The following is an 18,920-nucleotide window of genomic DNA, read 5'->3' as shown; positions in this document are numbered from 1 at the left end:
CAGTCGCCAGAGATCTGTCTTTCTTCTAAGCTTTCTTTTTCTTCGTAAAGTGTCTGTGTTTAATGAGACGAGTCTACAGTTGTGTGGGGAACCGAAAGAACGTGGGACCGCACGTGCCACAGATCCACTGACCTGCTGGAGCCAATCGTTTTACTGCATCGTTCCTAATTTGCATAGAATTGAGGTTTAATTCCAGTATATGAAGAAAATGTTTATTCTTTGCTTTCTTTAACTGCATTAAATACAGACGGACACGCCGAGGTGAAACTGTTGAAGCTTTTATTTCACAGCACCGTGGAGGCGACGTTACCTTAAAACTGTTAATAAAAAAAAAATAAATCCACGAGTGCGTTTCCAATCATCAAGGACAGCAAAAAAACTATCACTGATATCAAGAAGGCCCAAAAATGCCTTTGCTTTAGTTTTTTTTTTTTTTTTTTAGTAAGACTGGTGCAGGTTTATTTTTCCCCAGCATGGATTTAAATTACAGTGATGTACACACCAGCCCAGATAATATCATCATCATCATCATCATCATCATCATCTCTCTAACCAGAACAGCCTACAGGTGCTGGTGTGAGCTTGATGAAGCTTCTCTCTGAGCTGGTGCGGGCAGCGTGTGGAAATATTGGATGGCTTTGGCTACTTTCTCAGGGCAGATGTTGTAGACGGGGTGAGTCGGAGCCTGGGAACAGGACAGAGAGAGAGAGAGAGAGGGTATAAAAGGAATGGTGGTGATGTGCAGGAGCATCTGCTCGATGGGGAGAGTCTGAGGTCTGATGTTTGCGTCTTTAGTTTTGCATTTGAGATGATAAAGATATTCCCCAAAAATACATTCTCCGAACACTACCACCACCATGCTTCAGAGTTTTGTGAAGAATTTGTATATACAGGAACCTGAAGGATGAAATTTCCACATTTTACACAATTCCTACTGTTTCCTCCTCCGTTTTATCTGTATGAATTTAAGCATTTTTCATCACATCCCAGCTGGTGAGAAGGTCTCGGCTGATGGACCGTGTTTGTTCTGTGTCTCGTTTTCTTCTAAATATCATGACGACTCTGAAAACTGACTAAAATCTCTAAAGTCACTGCAGGACTCTTTATAATGCATGACCTTACGACCCCTCGATAATCAGAGTGATGTACCGGTGTTCTGAGACACTCACCAGTCTGTTCTCGTCTCTGCCGAGGATCAGCTCGTGGTGGAGATCTTTGTTCCCGAAGTGCTGTGCTATGGAGAGACCGCTCAGGCAGTAACACGTGTGGTAAAAATCCCGGGATCTGAAAAACAAAATACGTCACGTGTGAAACATCTTCCTAATCATCACTGAGGACACTGAAGAACTGGTATAGCACTAGATACTGGTGGAATGGGGCTAGTTCCTGGTGGGAAAGCGCTAGTTTCAGGTGGAATGGGGCTAGTTCCTGATGGAAAGGCACTAGTTCCTGGTAGAAAAGTGCTAGTTCCTGGTGGAAAGGTACTAGTTCCTGGTAGAAAAGTGCTAGTTCCTGGTGGAAAGGTACTAGTTCCTGGTGGAAAGGTACTAGTTCCTGGTAGAAAAGTGCTAGTTCCTGGTGGAATGGTGCTAGTTCCTGGTAGAAAAGTGCTAGTTCCTGGTGGAATGGTGCTAGTTCCTGGTAGAAAAGTGCTAGTTCCTGGTGGAATGGTGCTAGTTCCTGGTGGAATGGTGCTAGTTCCTGGTGGAAAGGCGCTAGTTCCTGAGAGAAAAGTGCTAGTTCCTGGTGGAATGGTGCTAGTTCCTGGTGGAAAGGCGCTAGTTCCTGAGAGAAAAGTGCTAGTTCCTGGTGGAATGGTGCTAGTTCCTGGTGGAAAGGCGCTAGTTCCTGAGAGAAAAGTGCTAGTTCCTGGTGGAATGGTGCTAGTTCCTGGTGGAAAGGCACTAGTTCCTGAGAGAAAAGTGCTAGTTCCTGGTGGAATGGTGCTAGTTCCTGGGGGAAGTGTTTGGTGGAATTGCCCAGGTAATTAAAATAACTTGGATTCAGGTATATTATGATACGACACTAGTATATCAAGTTTTAGCACTGACACTGGAGACTCCTTCCATCACTGTTTAATAAGAGGCTCCTTACACGCTACATATAAACCTGTGAGTAGCAGCTACACTACTGTCCAAGCTGCTGTTACAGCTGACCAATCAGAACGCAGCAGCACTGCAGTGTTATAATGATGATGATTCAGAATAATAATAATTTAGTTAATACTTTACACTTATTAAATGATGAAGACGGTGTGTCTGTGCTGGACTTCAGAGCTGTATATAATGAGGGCAGTACTCACTTGCCCGGTTTGTCCAGCAGGCCTCCTCCAGGGTTCTGACAGCAGAGCAGGATGTATTCCTGTAGAGCTTGTTGCTCGAACATCCAGCTGCTGACGCTCAGCGTCTCGTCTCCTACAAACACACACACACACACACACACACACACACACACAGCTCCATGTATACACTCCTTCTGAAGATATCGCTCATCCCTGTTTGTTCATTAGTTATGAATGCACTGACCACAAAACACCACAAACCTAATGTATCTTTTTTTTTTTAGTTTGACCTGCTCACTCCAGGCTGGTTTAATCATGATTCACTCAAAGAGTCGTTTCTGATTCCTGAATCGAATCTGAATCCAAATTTATTGTTCCATCCAGGAACCCTGTCTTTACAGCACAGCTCCAGTACAACAAAAAAGGGGGAAAAAGCTACGCAATTTATGACCAACAAAATGTAAACAATTATTATTATTTATAATAATCATTATTGTTATTATATAATCATTATTCATAATAATAATAAATGTATATTGATTACTATTATTAATAAATATTAATTAACTAATTATGAGTAAGAATGAATTATTTATTCTCCATTTTGAATTCACTCCATATTTATTCCTCTCAAAAGATTTTGTCCTATTTTACGTTGGACAGAACATTCTCTAACCATCAACTGAGCTACGGTTTACTGAGTTCTAGGTGGGGAAAATCAGCTTAGAGTCAAAAGTATTGGAACTTCTGGTACAATTTATTTTAAAAAAAACAAAAAAACCAACACTATGCAACAAAAAATGTTCATGCTTCAGTTTTTTAAGGGGGTGCCAATAATTCTGATACATGGGATCATGCTGGAGCGATCCTGATATTCAGCAGATTATTTATAATGATTCTGTTGGTCTCGGGTTCTAATTGTTTATTTTATTGCAAGGAATAAATAAATTCTAATCTAAATTGATATCAGTTGTAAAATGATTCATTCACTGATGAACCTAAAGGTTAGATTTCATAACACTGTAACCGAGGGTGCCAATACTTCTGGAGCCGAGATTATTAGTCGTAAGCTGTTGCGTGTTGTTCCTGTAGGAGCAGCTCGGAGTCGGAGATCACCCTGAGGAGTCTTACCGTCTTTAAAGAGCGCTCTGTGGAGCAGCGGCAGCAGGCCGGCCTGCCAGAAGGAGTAGCAGCCGTCCACCAGTTTATTACAGCGGCCCTGAAACCCGCCCTCATACCGCATCTGCCTGCTGGTCACCCAGCGCTGGAGGTCACACACAGACAGGAGAGAAAACCTGTTACACCTGTACATTTTTATCATTTTTTAACAAAGATCATGGACACGGTGAGGTCTTATGTAAGGAGATGATTATTTCTGGTGAGCATTATGGAAGGAGTCTCCAGTTCCAGTTTGCAGTAACATTACAAGCGCTCTTATTAACTTCAAGGAAAAAGCAGTTCATCCAGGAGAAGCTTTTTAAAAGAGTCAAGCGTTCCCTAAAAACCGTGTAATGGAGAGAGCTCCACTTCCTGTAGGATGGAAGCTGATATCAGACTGCTCTCTCCTCCATGCTTCCTGAAGTGCTATAATCAGAGGGAGCCATGACTCGGACTCGGCTTTCTGCCCAGTAACTTTTATTTCTTTTTAATTCCATCATCTCATCTTCACTTCATGAGCTCTCTCTTCAGTGGGGGAGTTATGGAGAGCAAGGCATCATGGGTAATAATGAGGTGGTGTGCACTCACTAATAAGGCCTTGAGGTCCAGCATATGTTCCTTTCCCAGGATGACCAGAGCTGCCATGCCACAGAAGGTGTAGCCACCATGAGCCTCCAGACCAGGCATCCCTCCCATACCACCTTCCCAGTTCTGACAGCTAAAGACACACACACACACACACACACACACACACACACACACACACACACAGTCAGATCTATAGTTTGTTTTTAAACGTTTTATGAAATTGGTCTAAAGAACCAACCTGAAAGAAAACAAGACTGTATAGAGGTCAGGGGAGGATAATGCCTCATCCTGTCTCCGTTATTCACTATAAAATGTTTTTGTCTGTTGTGTTTTGTCTGTTTGTAAATAATACATTTTGTCCGAGTCTCAGGTTTTGTCTCTGAGTGATGTTTTTTGCCTGGAACGTTTTTTCGTTTGTTTTGTCTGGGTCTGATCTATTTTGTTCGACTCTGATGCATGTTTCAGTAATATGTTTTGTCCGAGTCTGATACATTATATCTAATTTTCCGTATTTCTTTCCTTTCGGAGTTTGTTTTGTCCGAGTTTATGATGTGTTTATTGTTTGAGTGATAAGTTTTGTCTGAGTCTGATATATTTTGTCTAATTTTCCATATATTTTTTTCTTTTGGAGTTTATTTTGTGCGAGTCTGTGACTGTTTGAGTGATGGGTTTTGTTTGAGTCTGATCCATTTTGTTAAACTCTGATGCAAGTTTTAGTAACGTTTTGTCTGAGTGATATATTTTGTCCGATTTTTTTTTCTCTTGGAGTTTGTTTTGTCCGATTTCAAGACATTTTTTTTTACTGTTTGGTTTTGTCTGGGTCTGATATATTTTGTTCGACTCTGATGCATGTTTCAGTAATATGTTTTGTCTGAGTCTGATACATTTTGTCTGAATTTTTTTCTCTTGGACATTGTTTAGTCCGATTTCGAGAGGTTTTTTTTACTGTTTGAATGATGTTTTGTCCGAGTTTGATCTTGTCTGATTTTGTTTTGTTCGAGTTTATGATTCTGGAGTGATTCTGGTTTTGTCCAAGTCTGATTCATTTTGCTCGACTCTGATGCATGTTTCAGTAATATGTTTTGTCTGAGTCTGATAGATATTGTCTGATTTTTTTCTCTTGGACTTTGTTTAGTCCGATTTCAAGAAGTTTTTTTACTGTTTGAGTTTATGATTTGCCTTTTTTTTCCCTGACTGAGTGATTTAGTTTTGTCTGGGCCTGATCCATTTTGTCTGACTGCTTCGTTTCAGTAATAATTAGTTATTGTCTGATGAGTTGGTTGCGTTTTGTTTGTGATCGGTTTTGTCCGAGCCTGACGCGTTTTATCCGAGTCTGAGCGATGTGTTTTTATCTGAGACTGATAAGTTTTGTCTGTTGATTATCTGGTTAATTTCGTCTGTCTGTCCAATTTATTTTTGTCTGTTCTTTATCCGATTCATTTCATTTACGTCTGAGTCTGAGATTTTTTTGTCTGTCGATATGTTTTATCCGATGCTGCTAGTTAAAACTTGTCAGATACTCTGTAATGTTGACAATGACACGTTTTGATCCACAACACTCGGAGGTACCTGAGGATCCAGTTGTGTGTTCCCTCAAACAGTTTGGGGGTGACGATGTTGGTGAGTGACGCCACAGACGCCGCACAGTACGCACTCCTGTAGAACAGAACCGTTCATTCATTTAACGTTCACATCATGTCTTAAATGAGAGAATTAATATTAATCTAATCATCGTCTTTTTTTTTTTTCAATCACTGAATTCAAACCACAGGTCAGTCCTGGATTTGATGTGTTGTACACAGTATGGACCTGATAGACCATCACGATGAAGCTCAGCTGTTTGTAATGGACGTGTGTTTGAATCAAGCCCTGGGGAATAAACCATCGTCATGCCAACATAACCACGAAACCATGGCAATGAGGCTCACCTGACATCCACCTCGCCACCCACGTGCATCACAAAGGAGCCATCTGGCTGCTTCACAGAGAACAGGAAGTCCAGGAGCTTCTCTCTGGTGGGGGAGGGGGAGCAAGCGTTACACCATGGCTGGGAGTGAGTTTTATTCGAGCGCTGGTGTAAAAGTACCAACCTGTTTATGACGCTATAGGCTTCCTCTGTGCCCAGGATGCAGAGGGCATTCACAGCGGCGTAGGTAGGGGCCAGATGAGCGTGTTGACCAGGACCTCCTGCGAAACCTCCTGTAGGGCTTTGGCACCGCGCCAGGAACTGACACACGCTGTGAGAAAATCATACATCAAGTCTTATTACACTTCATATCAAACACCACATCTATAAACTATGTAGTGTATATAACAGGCTCACAAACTTTTAGCAAGCCTTTTTTAAATTTCAGATCTAAACATTTTATTACATCTATCTACATGTCCAACCCAAGTGACTAATAACCAGGGATTACTCTGGAATATTATCAGGAACAGTCTAGTGGGGAAGCGTTGGGATGTTACACGATGATCTATGCACACAAAGTTTGCATTTGATGCATGAATTTGCATGCATGTGCAGGATCAGCACCGATGCAATGCACACACCGGCGTATCTTTCGTAGATCCAGCGACATTCAGTAGCCAGATAAATCATCCATATTAGGACAAAAAACCTCATTTTAAAAAATTCCAACCTTTAAAGGAGACCAGAATACAAGGCGTTGTGTTCGACTTGTTAAAATTTGCTGCATTGGTTAAAACAACCTACAGGATATCTGGACAAAAGGAGCCTCTGTGGCAGAGAGAAGCCTGAGCTCATACCACCACCACCACCAAAACGTTTCTGTAGGTCATTTCTCTGAGCAGTGGGAAAGGTCAGGGGTCAGCGCAGGCCTTGATCCCTCCGCCCCCATGCCGCGAGTCCTGGGCATCAGCGTGGATGACAGAGGGGGAGGGAGAGGGGGTGGATTGAGGTTCTGACAGCGGCTTTGTACTCACTCTGATGCTACAGAAGCAGGCACGTGTTCCTCCAGGAGCTCCAGACTGTGCAGGATCCAGTAACACAGCCAAGGACGACTGGCATCCAAACACTGACAAAAGAGTGAGCCAGCAGTCTTTACTACTACTACAGCACACACACACACACACACACACACACTCACTCACACAGACATAGACTTTAACATGCAATTATTCGTCTATAAGCCTATGATTCAAAAGATCAGGGCTTAATCTACTGTACTATCTGGTGAGTGTAGTTAATAATGAATTATAATACAAAGCTCAGATGTTTCTTGTTTTTTTTTGTGAGGATGAGCTGTTGCACCATGTTCACGTCCAATCACACTGACCAACATTATCATCAGTGTCACTAGAGCATATGCTAAACCAAGCAGAGAACGCAATGTAGTCAAAAGAAACACAAACAGTATTAATAATATATTTTGCCTCCTGGGAAGCACTGGGGAAAAAACCATTCGTTATTGTCCATCGTCTTTACCCGTGTCAGGACCTACATTTTTTTTCCCTTCCTGAAAGACCACTGCTTACCTCGTAAGCATCTGAGAGATGGCGTAATCCTTTCTTCAGATATTGGTAGTGTTGTTCTCGTAGTAAGGTGGGCCTGAAAATACAGAGCAGAACAGATCACACATCAGTTTGTTCTCCAGCCTCGTATAAAGCGCTCTCCAAACACAAACTGGTCACACTTCAGCTTCAATAGGAAATGATCCAGTTTAAGCTCAACACTAGACTGTTTACGTTTCAGCTATAAAAAAAATTCTTCCTAAAATTCTATTAAAACTAATTAAAGACACAAGTCTAGAGACTGAAGTCTGAGTCTGGTCTAGAGACTGGTCTGAAGTCTGAGTCTGGTCTAGAGACTGGTCTGAAGTCTGAGTCTGGTCTAGAGACTGGTCTGAAGTCTGAGTCTGGTCTAGAGACTGGTCTGAAGTCTGAGTCTGGTCTAGAGACTGGTCTGAAGTCTGAGGTCTGGACTAGAGACTGGTCTGAAGTCTGAGGTCTGGACTAGAGACTGGTCTGAAGTCTGAGGTCTGAACTAGAGACTGGTCTAAGGTCTGGACTAGAGACAAGTCTGAGGTCTGTGGTCTGAGGTCTGGACTAGAGACTGGTCTGAAGTCTGTGGTCTGAGGTCTGGACTAGAGACTGGTCTGATGTCTGAAGTCTGAGTCTGGTCTAGAGACTGGTCTGTGGTCTGGACTAGAGACTGGTCTGATGTCTGAAGTCTGAGTCTGGTCTAGAGACTGGTCTGTGGTCTGGACTAGAGACTGGTCTGAAGTCTGTGGTCTGAGGTCTGGACTAGAGACTGGTCTGAAGTCTGTGGTCTGAGGTCTGGACTAGAGACTGGTCTGATGTCTGAAGTCTGGACTAGAGACTGGTGTAAAGTCTGAGGTCTTAGCTCTGGATTAGAGACTGGTCTGAAATCTGAGGTCTGAACTAGAGACTGATCTGAGGTCTGGAATAGAGACTAGTCTGAAGTCTATGTCTGAGGTCTAGACTAGAGACTGGTCTGAAGTCTGACGTCTGGAATAGAGAGTGGTCTGATGTCTGGTCTAAGGTCTTGTCTGAGGTCTAAGGTCTGGACAAGAAACTGGTCTGAAGTCTGGACTAGAGACTGGTCTGATTTTTCATCTTATCTGAAGTCTGCTCTGATGTAGGTTGTTGTCTTTAGTTCTGACCCTCACTCACTCTTCACCAGTTCTCACCCTTGAGGGTGTTTTCTTGATGCCACCCTGAACCCTGGTTCCTCTGAGTGAGTCAGTGTGCCTGTGTATCAGCGCTGGTCCCGGTGCTGCTGCTGCTGTTTGTGTAATTGTAGGGGAAACAAAGCGGAGCTGCACCACAAGCTGAGCCACCTATCATTAAGTCACGAGCTGAAATCCAGCGTTTCCCACTGAGCCACGACAAACACAGTAATTACAGCTGAGGATAAAGCAGCTTTACACCACGCAGAGGTACAAACAGACTGATATCCACACCCGCTCACCACTAAACCCTCTAATCTGCACCCTAACAGGATGAACAAACATTCTGATTCTCACTTCCAACCAAATCTGTCCTGAAGATGTCAGAAAGTTTCAGGTTACACCGTTACATCTGACTGGAACAAAGTGCTGACACTGGAGACTCCCTCCGTAAATGTATCTTCTAGAAAACTTCACCTCATCAACAATTACGAATATTACAAGTCACTGAGAACAAGCTGTTGCTATAGAAACGATCCTGTATCTACACGAGGGCATTATTTATTAATATAAAGCTGTGATATAGAACATCTGACCAATCAGAATTGAGGATTGGACAGCGCTGTGGGGTAACAGACGGGGTTTCTGAGTTCCGTGTTGTTGGAAGTGCTTTTATTTATCTTATCTCGGGAAAAAGTTTCTTTTACATAGACACACTTCCTGTTTGTACTGATGATAAAGATTTTTTTTAAAAAATGTAAAGAAGCCATGAAGAAGTGAGGCGTTTTGGTTGGTTAGCGCTGAAAAATATTTGGTGCTTGGACCCCTCAAACTCTCTCAGGCTCCATCAGCAACAATGCCATCAGCATCTGACCAAATCTTCTTCTTTTTTTAATACATCCATCTCAAAAATTAATCCATATGATGATGATGATGATGATGGAGACCTTATTAATAAATATTTTACATGACCTTGGTAATAAAGCATGCCCTGATGTACACAACAGATTTATTATTTAAAAACAAACCCCCACGACTCGCATTTTCCTCTGCATCGTGTGCCAAACATGCATAACACGCAAGAAATCTTTGGCACGGCTGCAGAACAGTCATTACACACAGCGTGAAAGATTTAGAACATGAAGCGAGTTTCATGTTGCCATGGCAACCCCTAAACTTTGGCCGGTGTAGGGAAAGGTGTAGGGTTTTAAATAGAATTCTCTGTCTTGAAATCTATGGCACATGATCAGTTGTGTGTGTGTGTGTGTGTGTGTGTGTGTGTGTGTGTGTATGAAAGAGTATTTGTGTCACAGATACAAGGTTCACACTTGACTTGTTTACACCCACGAGCGAGATTTAACACTTAAACACGAAAAGTTTAACAGAACAGAGGAGTTTCGTGCCGCACGGTGCGGTTCTTAAATAATCTCACTGCAGCACCATCAGCACCAGACGCAGAGCTGAGCTGTCATCTAAAAGGGGATAAAGAATTACAGAGTCTTCAAGACAGAGCAGATTTTATGCTTTGTTTTGGGTTTTTATGCCCAAGTTAAATGACTTCCAGAAATTCCACTCTGGTGAAAATGTCCAGCTGCCCTACATACACCTTACAGGCAATGAAAATATGCCAATCAGGCATAACATTATGACCATCTGCCTAATATTGTGTTGGTCCCCCTTTGCTGCCAAAACAGCCCTGACCCGTCCTGTACTGTGTATTCTGACCCCTTTCTATCAGAACCAGCATTAACTTCTTCAGCAATTTGAGCAACAGTAGCTCGTCTGTTGGATCGGATCACACGCGTCAGCCTTCACTCCCCACGTGCATCAGTGAGCCTTGACCGCCCATGACCCTGTCTCCGGTTCACCACTGTTCCTTCCTTGGACCACTTTTGATAGATACTGACCACTGCAGACCGGGAACACCCCACAAGAGCTGCAGTTTTGGAGATGCTCTGATCCAGTGGTCTAGCCAGACAATTTGGCCCTTCATCAAACTCGCTCAAATCCTTACACTTGTCCATTTTTCCTGCCAAAAACCAGTACACAGAAGCTCTCACAATTCAGCTTGCATCTAGAAGGATGTACTATTACTACTAGCTCGACAGTGAAAGACCGGGGTGTAATATTAGACAGCAATTTGTCCTTAAAAAATCATATTTCCAATATTACAAAAATAGCCTTTTCCACCTTAGAAATATTGGCAGCTGCCAGAGTTCTTACCAGGTCAAGAAAATATGATCATATAACCCCAATATTATCATCCCTGCACTGGCTACCTGTCAAGTTTAGAATTAATTATAAACTAGCACTACCAGTAGACTTCAGTGAGAAGAGGCCAACCCTGTGAGGATCCTGAGGTATCCAGAGATGGACCAGCTCCATAAGGATACTGCTTCGTGAGGATTTGGGTATTCAAAGCAACAATGCCCATCCTATGCAGACTTTGAGGACAACAACCTGCTCATTAATACACACTAACATTATACATATGCTGTATCTGCATCACATACAACTGACTGTACATGACTGTAGAAAGGACATTGTTCATAATCTCACTCTCTGGTGTTTATAATAATTTATAAATCACACTCTCCGGTGTCACCCAAATGAGGATGAGGTTCCCTTTTGAGTCTGGTTCCTCTCAAGGTTTCTTCCTCATACCATCTAAGGGAGTTTTTCCTTGCCACAGACGCCTCAGGCTTGCTCACTAGGGATGATTTTGTCAAACATCTAGGACTTTTGCACTATGTTTCTGTAAAGCTGCTTTGAGATGATGTCCATTGTTAAAAGCGCTATGCCATGATGAGGAGATCATCAGTCTTATTCAGTCTGATCGGTGTACGTCGAATATGTGTATATCATACATAGGTGTATATTATCATTTGGAGTGAGTCTTGATAAAACCCATGACTGGGGGAATATATATATATATATATATATAAAGTTCAGAAAGTTATATAATAATATTCAGTGTAGTTTGATATGACCCAGGTGAGCTCACTGTCTGTTTTATTAGGAACACCTGTACATTCTTGCCATAAACTGATCAGCCAGTCACATGGCAGCATGGCAGTGAACAAAACCATGCAGATTCAGGAGTGGTCAAGAGTTTTAGTTTTTTATTATTTCAGAAACTCCAGAGGTTCTCTCTCACACACACACACACACATACACACCACTAGAGTTTAAACAGTATGTTGTGGAAAAAAACCATCCATTTCTACAGGCTGAAAATCACCTCTTTGGACGAGAGAGGTCAGAGGAGAATGTGCAGGCTGGTTTGAGTTAAACAAGACATCTATGATGGTTCAAATAATCACTCTGTACACCTGTGGTGAGCGGAAAAGCATCTCAGGACACGCAACATGTCAAAACTCTGAGAGATGAGCTACAGCAGTAACAATCTTCCTCTGCTCTTAGTGAAAGAAATGGAGTCTGAGGTCATCTTCTGCTGGTCTACCTCATACAGGACCAACTCTCACACCATGAACAATTAAAAATTAGTTAAAAATAAAATCCCTCACCAAAACTAACAACCAATATGTTAAAGGAGCATTTGCTAAATTAGCATTAGGTAAGAGTAACCTTTATTATGGTGGTTAATGTTTAGTCACTAACAGATGGGTGGGGTCATAATTTGAATAATCGCCGCCCATGTTAACGAAGCTCCGCCTCCAATACCTACAGAGACCCATAGAGTGTCTATAAGATGATGACAGGAAGCACATACAAAACCTAATAAGCACGAGGACCGGAAGTCGTGTTCTACATGTCTTCCAGGGTTTTTTTTTTTTTTGCACAAATAAAATGCACTATTACATCTTTGATACGTTTAAGGTAGATATAGATATATATATACATATACATATATACACACACACACACACACACACACATTATATATATATATATATATATATATATATATATATATATATATATATATATATATATATACACACACACATACATATATACACACATATACATATATATATATATATATATATATATATATATATATGTGTGTGTGTGTGTGTGTGTGTGTGTGTGTACATGTCTGGTTGTTTTATAGTCATTTTAAAATGAATTCAGATGAGAGAAGGTTGAATATTACTCACTGAGGTGAAGAGTGGATTTGCTGGTAAACATTCAGCACTTCTTTGATGCTGCGTTCAACTTTTCTCTGGACAAACACATCAAATACAGCTCATTTATTCATCTCATTTATTTAACAGCTGTAGCTAGTTAGCTTATAAACAATTTCAACTCTTTTAAAAAATTAATAAATAAACTAGCTAACACGTTAGACCGCCGGAAGTGACGTAAGCTCCGTACCAACACATGCCGCGCTGCTAGTTACAACACAAAGCACAGAATAAATTATTACTGTCTAACGTTTCCTCCACTGTTGCTAATGGCAACCACTGGATATCAGTTAGCTAACAGCGCGTGACATGCCTCTCACCTGCTCTGCAGAGGTCACGGTCTTCAAACCATCATCTTTAAACTCCTCCACATGATGGGAGTCGCTAAAACACCGTAAAGGCTCCATTTTCGCCCAATAATAATATTAATAATAATAAATTACAAACGACCCCGCTAGCTAGCTATTAAGCTAGCAAAGTTTCTTTTCTGATTTCTCCCCGTCAGCGTTTTCTTTCTTTCTTTCGTTTAATGCAGATCTTAACCCCATACCCAGCGATCACTTCCGGGAAATAATAAATTGAAGATCCGCGAATTATACACGCGTGAAAAACGCGTCACTCCTAAGCACCCACTGCTTATATTTCCCCACACCCGTATTCCGGAAATCCCCGCCTACTTCTTCACACCGGAGCGCTTATTGGGTATTTACAAGTGTCTGTTACATAGCTAACCAATTGTCTAGCAGGATGTCAGGCTATTACCCAATCATCATGCAGAAGAAGAACTTTATCATAATACGCGTGGGAAAGAAATAATACAATTATAGGATTTAATCCAAATGAAGTTCAGTGACAACGGCAAGCCGGACAGGACACATTTTATAATAATAAAACGCACATTTCCGTTGTAGTAGGTATATCCTTTAAAAATAAGTGAGTGAGAAATTACATGTTTATCAGCCTATAAACAACACAATTAAAATAATTATACTGAATATTATTGTAGAATATGGTGTAGAGTAATAATAGGTATATCACCTTTATACAATAGTTCTATAAACAAGTAAGTAATATCGAGTAAGTGACACATTTCAGACATAAATGTTTTGTTTGTTTTGTTTTTTTTTTTGCTCCGCTAGTGGAAATAGTTCCAGAAGAAGCCACGCCCACTTTATAGCACGTCGACTAGATGGGAAGTTCGGATCATTTTACTGATCTCGGATCATTGAATCCTTTGAATCTTTTGAACCTGAAGACTCGGGAGATGAACGAATCATTCTGTTTCCAGTACGTATAAGGCTGTCACGTGACGAAAGGACGACTTTGGGAGATGACCTGTGGAATGGCATGCGCGGTCAGTACAAAATGAACGAATCGCTCTCTGAGTCGACTGATTGTTCCCGAGTCATATTAAAGATTCGAATCGTTCATGAACGACACATCACTACTAAAGAGCGCATATTGGTCCTGTTAATGGTGCTTCCGGTGAGATCGTCTTCCGATCATCTTATATATCTTCATTTGATGAGTTTTCATATATATTATATCATAATTATATTCCTGAATAAAAAAAGTATCACTGAATCACAGCCATGTTTGCTGACGAACCGTTTCGAAGACAGTCGAGTGGAGTGATACACACAGATATACTGTTTATCTAACAGTACCTGTGATGCAGGTAATGCTTGGTAAATATATTAGTTTTATACAATTATTCAGTAACCACTTTCTCAGCAAGCTCTCCAACTCGCCTTAAGTTTAAGTCCCATAAACCACGCCCCTGCGGAAGGGCTATAATATTGCACACCTCCTCAATTTGTACATTAAATTATATACAAAGCCGATATAAACAAAGTTCCAGAGTTCATTCGTAGCAGTTAGAGAGGTGTGTGTGTGTGTGTGTGCTAAAATACAGCACTAAACAGTAGGATAACCAACGTGGTAAACGTGGTAACCATGGTGACCTCATGTTTATTCTAATTTTAACTTCATATTTTTCTAATTAATGAATTAAAAACACACTGAAGCTCTAAATAAAAATGTAAGGAAGGAGTAAGTAGTTATTTGTTTTAAAAGTAATAAAGTAAATAAGAGTGTTGAGGTAAAATACAGCACTAAACAGTTGGAACGTGGTAACCATGGTAACCTCTGACATCCTACAGTAGGGTAGGGCGTGTGTGTGTGTGTGTGTGTGTGTGTGTGTTTGGGCCCCGCCCCTTTCTGGAGGTGAACGGATCTTTCACCGCACCCTTCCTCTTTGCTCGCGCACCGCACCTCACCGCACCATCTCCTCCTCCTCCTCTTCCTCCTCCTCCCGCACTCTCCTCTCTGTATGGTCCGAGCAGACCCGCGCTGTGGATGGACAGAGGCGGAAGGCTAGCGCAGGATGCGGGTTCACGGTGCGGGGCGTGTATATGTGCTGGGAATCCGTCACTGAGCTAGCCGAGCGCTCTCCTTCTCCTACTCCTCCTCCTCTTCTTCTTCCTCCTCCCTCCTCCTCCTCTTCTTCCTCTCCGACATCATGGCCAAGCAGTACGATGTGCTGTTCCGGCTGCTGCTGCTCGGAGACTCGGGAGTCGGAAAGACCTGCCTGTTATGTAGATTCACCGACAACGCGTTTCATCCCTCACACATTTCCACCATCGGTGAGTAAGAACACGCACAGCGGTGCGGGGCATGGTGCGGGGCATGGTGCGGGGGCGCGCGCGGGGAGGGGGTGGTGGTGCTTCATGGGGTAAGGGGGGTGGATTTAGGAAGGCTAACAGAATATTATCACTGTCTCTGGTGCACTGAGCTGGGAGCATAGTTCTAGAAAAATCTGCATTATTATTATTATTATTATTATTATTATTATTATTATTATTATTATTATTATTATTATTATTATTATTGGGCCTCTTATTTGGTGCATTAGCAGGGTTCATGCTTTAAACAGAAGCTTTACATTATTAAACAATCCACTTTTGTTTTCCAACAGCCACAATAACTATTGTTGTTGTTTTTGTTGTTGTTATTGTGAGGTATAGACAGTGTTTACTGTCAGGGATCAAGTATGGAAATCTAAATAAAATAAAATACAAGGAATAAAAAAAACAGTGGAGATAAAAGATATTTAAAAAAAAAATATATAAAATAAAATAAAAAACATATTATTATTAATGGTTATTATTTTTTACAACTGTTGCTGTTGTTGTTGTTGTGAGGTATAGACAGTGTTTACTGTCAGGGGTCAAGTATGTAATAATAATAAAATAAAATACAAAGAATTTGAAAAATACAATGGTGAAAATAAATAAATAAATAAAATAAATAAAAAACAAATCATTATTATTAATGGTTAATATTTTTACAGCTGTTGTTGCAGTTTTCTTTGTCAGGCATGGACAATGTTGGAAATAAAGAATGGAAATATATTAAAACAAATTAATAAAAAGGATTATTATTATTATTATTAGTAGTAGTAGTAGTAGTAGTAGTAGTAGCATTCCTTTACTTGTTCTTCTTCTTCTTCTTCTTCTTCTTCTTCTTCTTCACATTATTATTATTATTATTATTATTATTATTATTATTATTATTATCAGGTGTCTAAGGGCTGATCATTGATTGGATTCCAGCAAACATTATCAGTGTCCTGCTTTAAATGGTTTTCTATTGCTTAAAAATATTAAATAAATATAATGAAAAATTATTATTACAATAACAATGTCAGGAATAAAGGATTTTCTATAAACAAACAAACAAAAAATCTTCTTCCTGTTATTATTATTGTTGTTGTTGTTGTTGTTGTTGTTAATATTATTGTTATAACAACAACAACAATAATAATAATGATAATAATAATAGTTACTGCTAACTCACCCTCACAGCTACATTATTAGCTTAAATATGTAAAATATTTTAAACTGCTAGTTTAACTAAACTAAACTAAACTAAACTAAACTAAACTAAACTAAACTAAACTAAACTAAACTAAACTAAACTAAACTAATCACAATCACGTCACCTGTCTAAACAATTAAAACACATTCTTCTCCTAAATAACCAAGCTCTGACCCTGCGTGTCCTTCTTATAACCTGTTATAAGCCTTCATAAAGCCTGTGTATAGAGACACAGTTGCATGGAGTGTCATGTGAACATTTATTTAACTTTGCTGTACTCAGTAACATGTAGTAAATGTTGCCATGGCAACAGTCGCACTCTTTGAAACAAATATGCTTGTAACTGGCTGAATGTTTTAATTATTAATTATTAAAAATATTTACTGTTCTGACCGCTCAGGAGCGCTTACTGATAAATATATCTGTTTAGAGCTCTTCCCACTTTCATAAAACTACACACCAGTTTGGACAGAGAGAGAAAGAGAGAGAGAGAGAGAGAGAGAGCGAGAGAGTGAGAGAGAGAGAGAGAAAGAAAGAGAGAGAGAGAGAGACAGAGAGAAACAAAGAGACAGGTGGAAAGAGAAAGAGAGAGACAGAGAGAAAGAAAAATACAGACAGAAACAGAGAGAGGGGGGGAAAGAGGGAGAGAGAGAGACAGAGAGAAACAGAGAGACAGGGGGAAAGATAAAGGGAGGGGGAGACAGACAGACAGACAGAGAGAGATAGAGAGAGTGGGAAAGAGGAGAAGAGGCAGAGAGAGAGAAAGGTAGAGAGAGCAAGAGAGAGAGACAGAGAGAAACAGAGAGATGGGGGAAAGAGAAAGAGAGAGAGACACAGATAGAGAGGGGGAAAGAGGGAGAGAGAGACAGACAGAGAGAGATAGAGAGAGTGGGGAAGAGGCAGAGAGAGAGAAAGGTAGAGAGAGCAAGAGAGAGAGACAGAGAGAAACAGAGACAGGGGGAAAGAGAAAGAGAGAGAGAAAGACAGAGCGAGGGAACAATTTGATGCTCTCTTCCCAATATAATAATGAACTTTTTGTGCTGTTTTTAAAGGTGAAGCGGTCTTCAGTTCCTCTCTGTGACTGATCCATGAACAGACATGAACTTTTTAAAACACTGGAGTTACTGATGTTCATCATCACAGTGTGTCTGAGAGTCGTGGGAATGAGAGTCATACTTCTGTTATGATTTTATAGCTCTGTTCACTTTACTGAGCTGAAGCAGCACAAATCCAGGCTAAAAAACACACACACACCTGAAACACTTTAATACGTGGTGCGAGATCAGACCAAATCTGATACGTGAACGTGTTCCAGAAGGGTGAGATCAGACCTGCGCATGTGTATGACATCATCACTCTCATCTTCATCATCATCCAGCCAGGTCAGGGATTAGATCAGGGATTAGAAATGATCTATTATTCATGTGGAGAGGCGATATTTAACACGTGGTGATGAGTCACGTGACCGCGAGCAGTCACGCCAGTCGATGATCCTGAAGTGACAGATGCTTTCTTTATATAATTCACTCTATCTTTCACTGCAGGGATTTTTAAGCAGGAGGTGACAAATTCTATCATTTCTATCATTCTGTTTAGTCTCCCTGTGGAAATGTTTAGGTTTTAAGTATCCTTGAAAGTGTGTGCTAGTGTGAAATCAAGAAAAAAATAAAAAAAATAATGTGATTAATCATTTAAGCACTTTTAAAAAGGACGTCTTTAAGTGTGTTCTCAATAAAAATGTCAAATTTCATTCTATTTGTCATACACAACCGTACAGTGCAGGGAAACGCTGTATTTTCCTGTTAGCATTATGAAAATAGAATAAAATTCGGGTAAAAATAGTACAACCATACAGTGTAAATACCTTGAAATAGAATGAAATTAAAATAGAATTCAAATGAAATTCAAATAAAATTAAAATAAAAATAGCTCAAAATTCAAATAAAAATAGCTCAAAATTCAAATTCAACATAGCATAAAATTAAAATCAAATTTAAATCAAATTCAAATCAAAATAGCACAAAATTCAAATAAAATTCTAATAAAAATAGAAAAGCCAAATAAAATTAAAATAAAATTAAAATAAGAATAACTCAAAATTCAGATAAAATTCAAATTAAAATAGCATAAAATATAGATAAAATTCTAAATAAAATAGCATAAAATTCAAATCAAATTTAAGTCAAATGAAAATAAAAATATCACAAAATTCAA

The 18,920-nt window shown here is 40.2% G+C and overlaps 2 protein-coding genes across 2 annotated transcripts in view; one reads left to right on the top strand and one right to left on the bottom strand.

Annotated features, from left to right (window-relative positions):
- Positions 1–261: 261 nt before the first annotated feature.
- On the bottom strand, positions 262–13,428 carry fntb (farnesyltransferase, CAAX box, beta). Its single transcript, XM_058379640.1, has 12 exons — positions 13,148–13,428; positions 12,801–12,865; positions 7,523–7,595; positions 6,971–7,062; positions 6,118–6,264; positions 5,956–6,039; positions 5,597–5,683; positions 4,028–4,157; positions 3,413–3,545; positions 2,303–2,414; positions 1,170–1,284; positions 262–685 (listed from the first exon to the last, which is right to left on the bottom strand). Exons 1-12 carry the CDS (start codon positions 13,232–13,234, stop codon positions 563–565), a joined length of 1,248 nt encoding a protein of 415 aa, XP_058235623.1. The 5' UTR covers positions 13,235–13,428; the 3' UTR covers positions 262–562.
- A 1,613-nt stretch (positions 13,429–15,041) lies between these two features.
- Positions 15,042–18,920, top strand: part of rab15 (RAB15, member RAS oncogene family) — a 14,650-nt gene continuing 10,771 nt past the window's right edge. Inside the window, exon 1 of the mRNA XM_058379659.1 lies at positions 15,042–15,472. Within this exon, the coding sequence (XP_058235642.1) occupies positions 15,349–15,472 (124 nt within the window). The 5' untranslated portion in view covers positions 15,042–15,348. The remainder of the gene's footprint in view (positions 15,473–18,920) is intronic.

The sequence above is a fragment of the Hemibagrus wyckioides genome, linkage group LG25 (genome assembly GCF_019097595.1).
Source record: "Hemibagrus wyckioides isolate EC202008001 linkage group LG25, SWU_Hwy_1.0, whole genome shotgun sequence".
Lineage (NCBI taxonomy): Eukaryota > Metazoa > Chordata > Actinopteri > Siluriformes > Bagridae > Hemibagrus > Hemibagrus wyckioides.
This window is presented reverse-complemented; position numbering and strand designations above follow the sequence as displayed.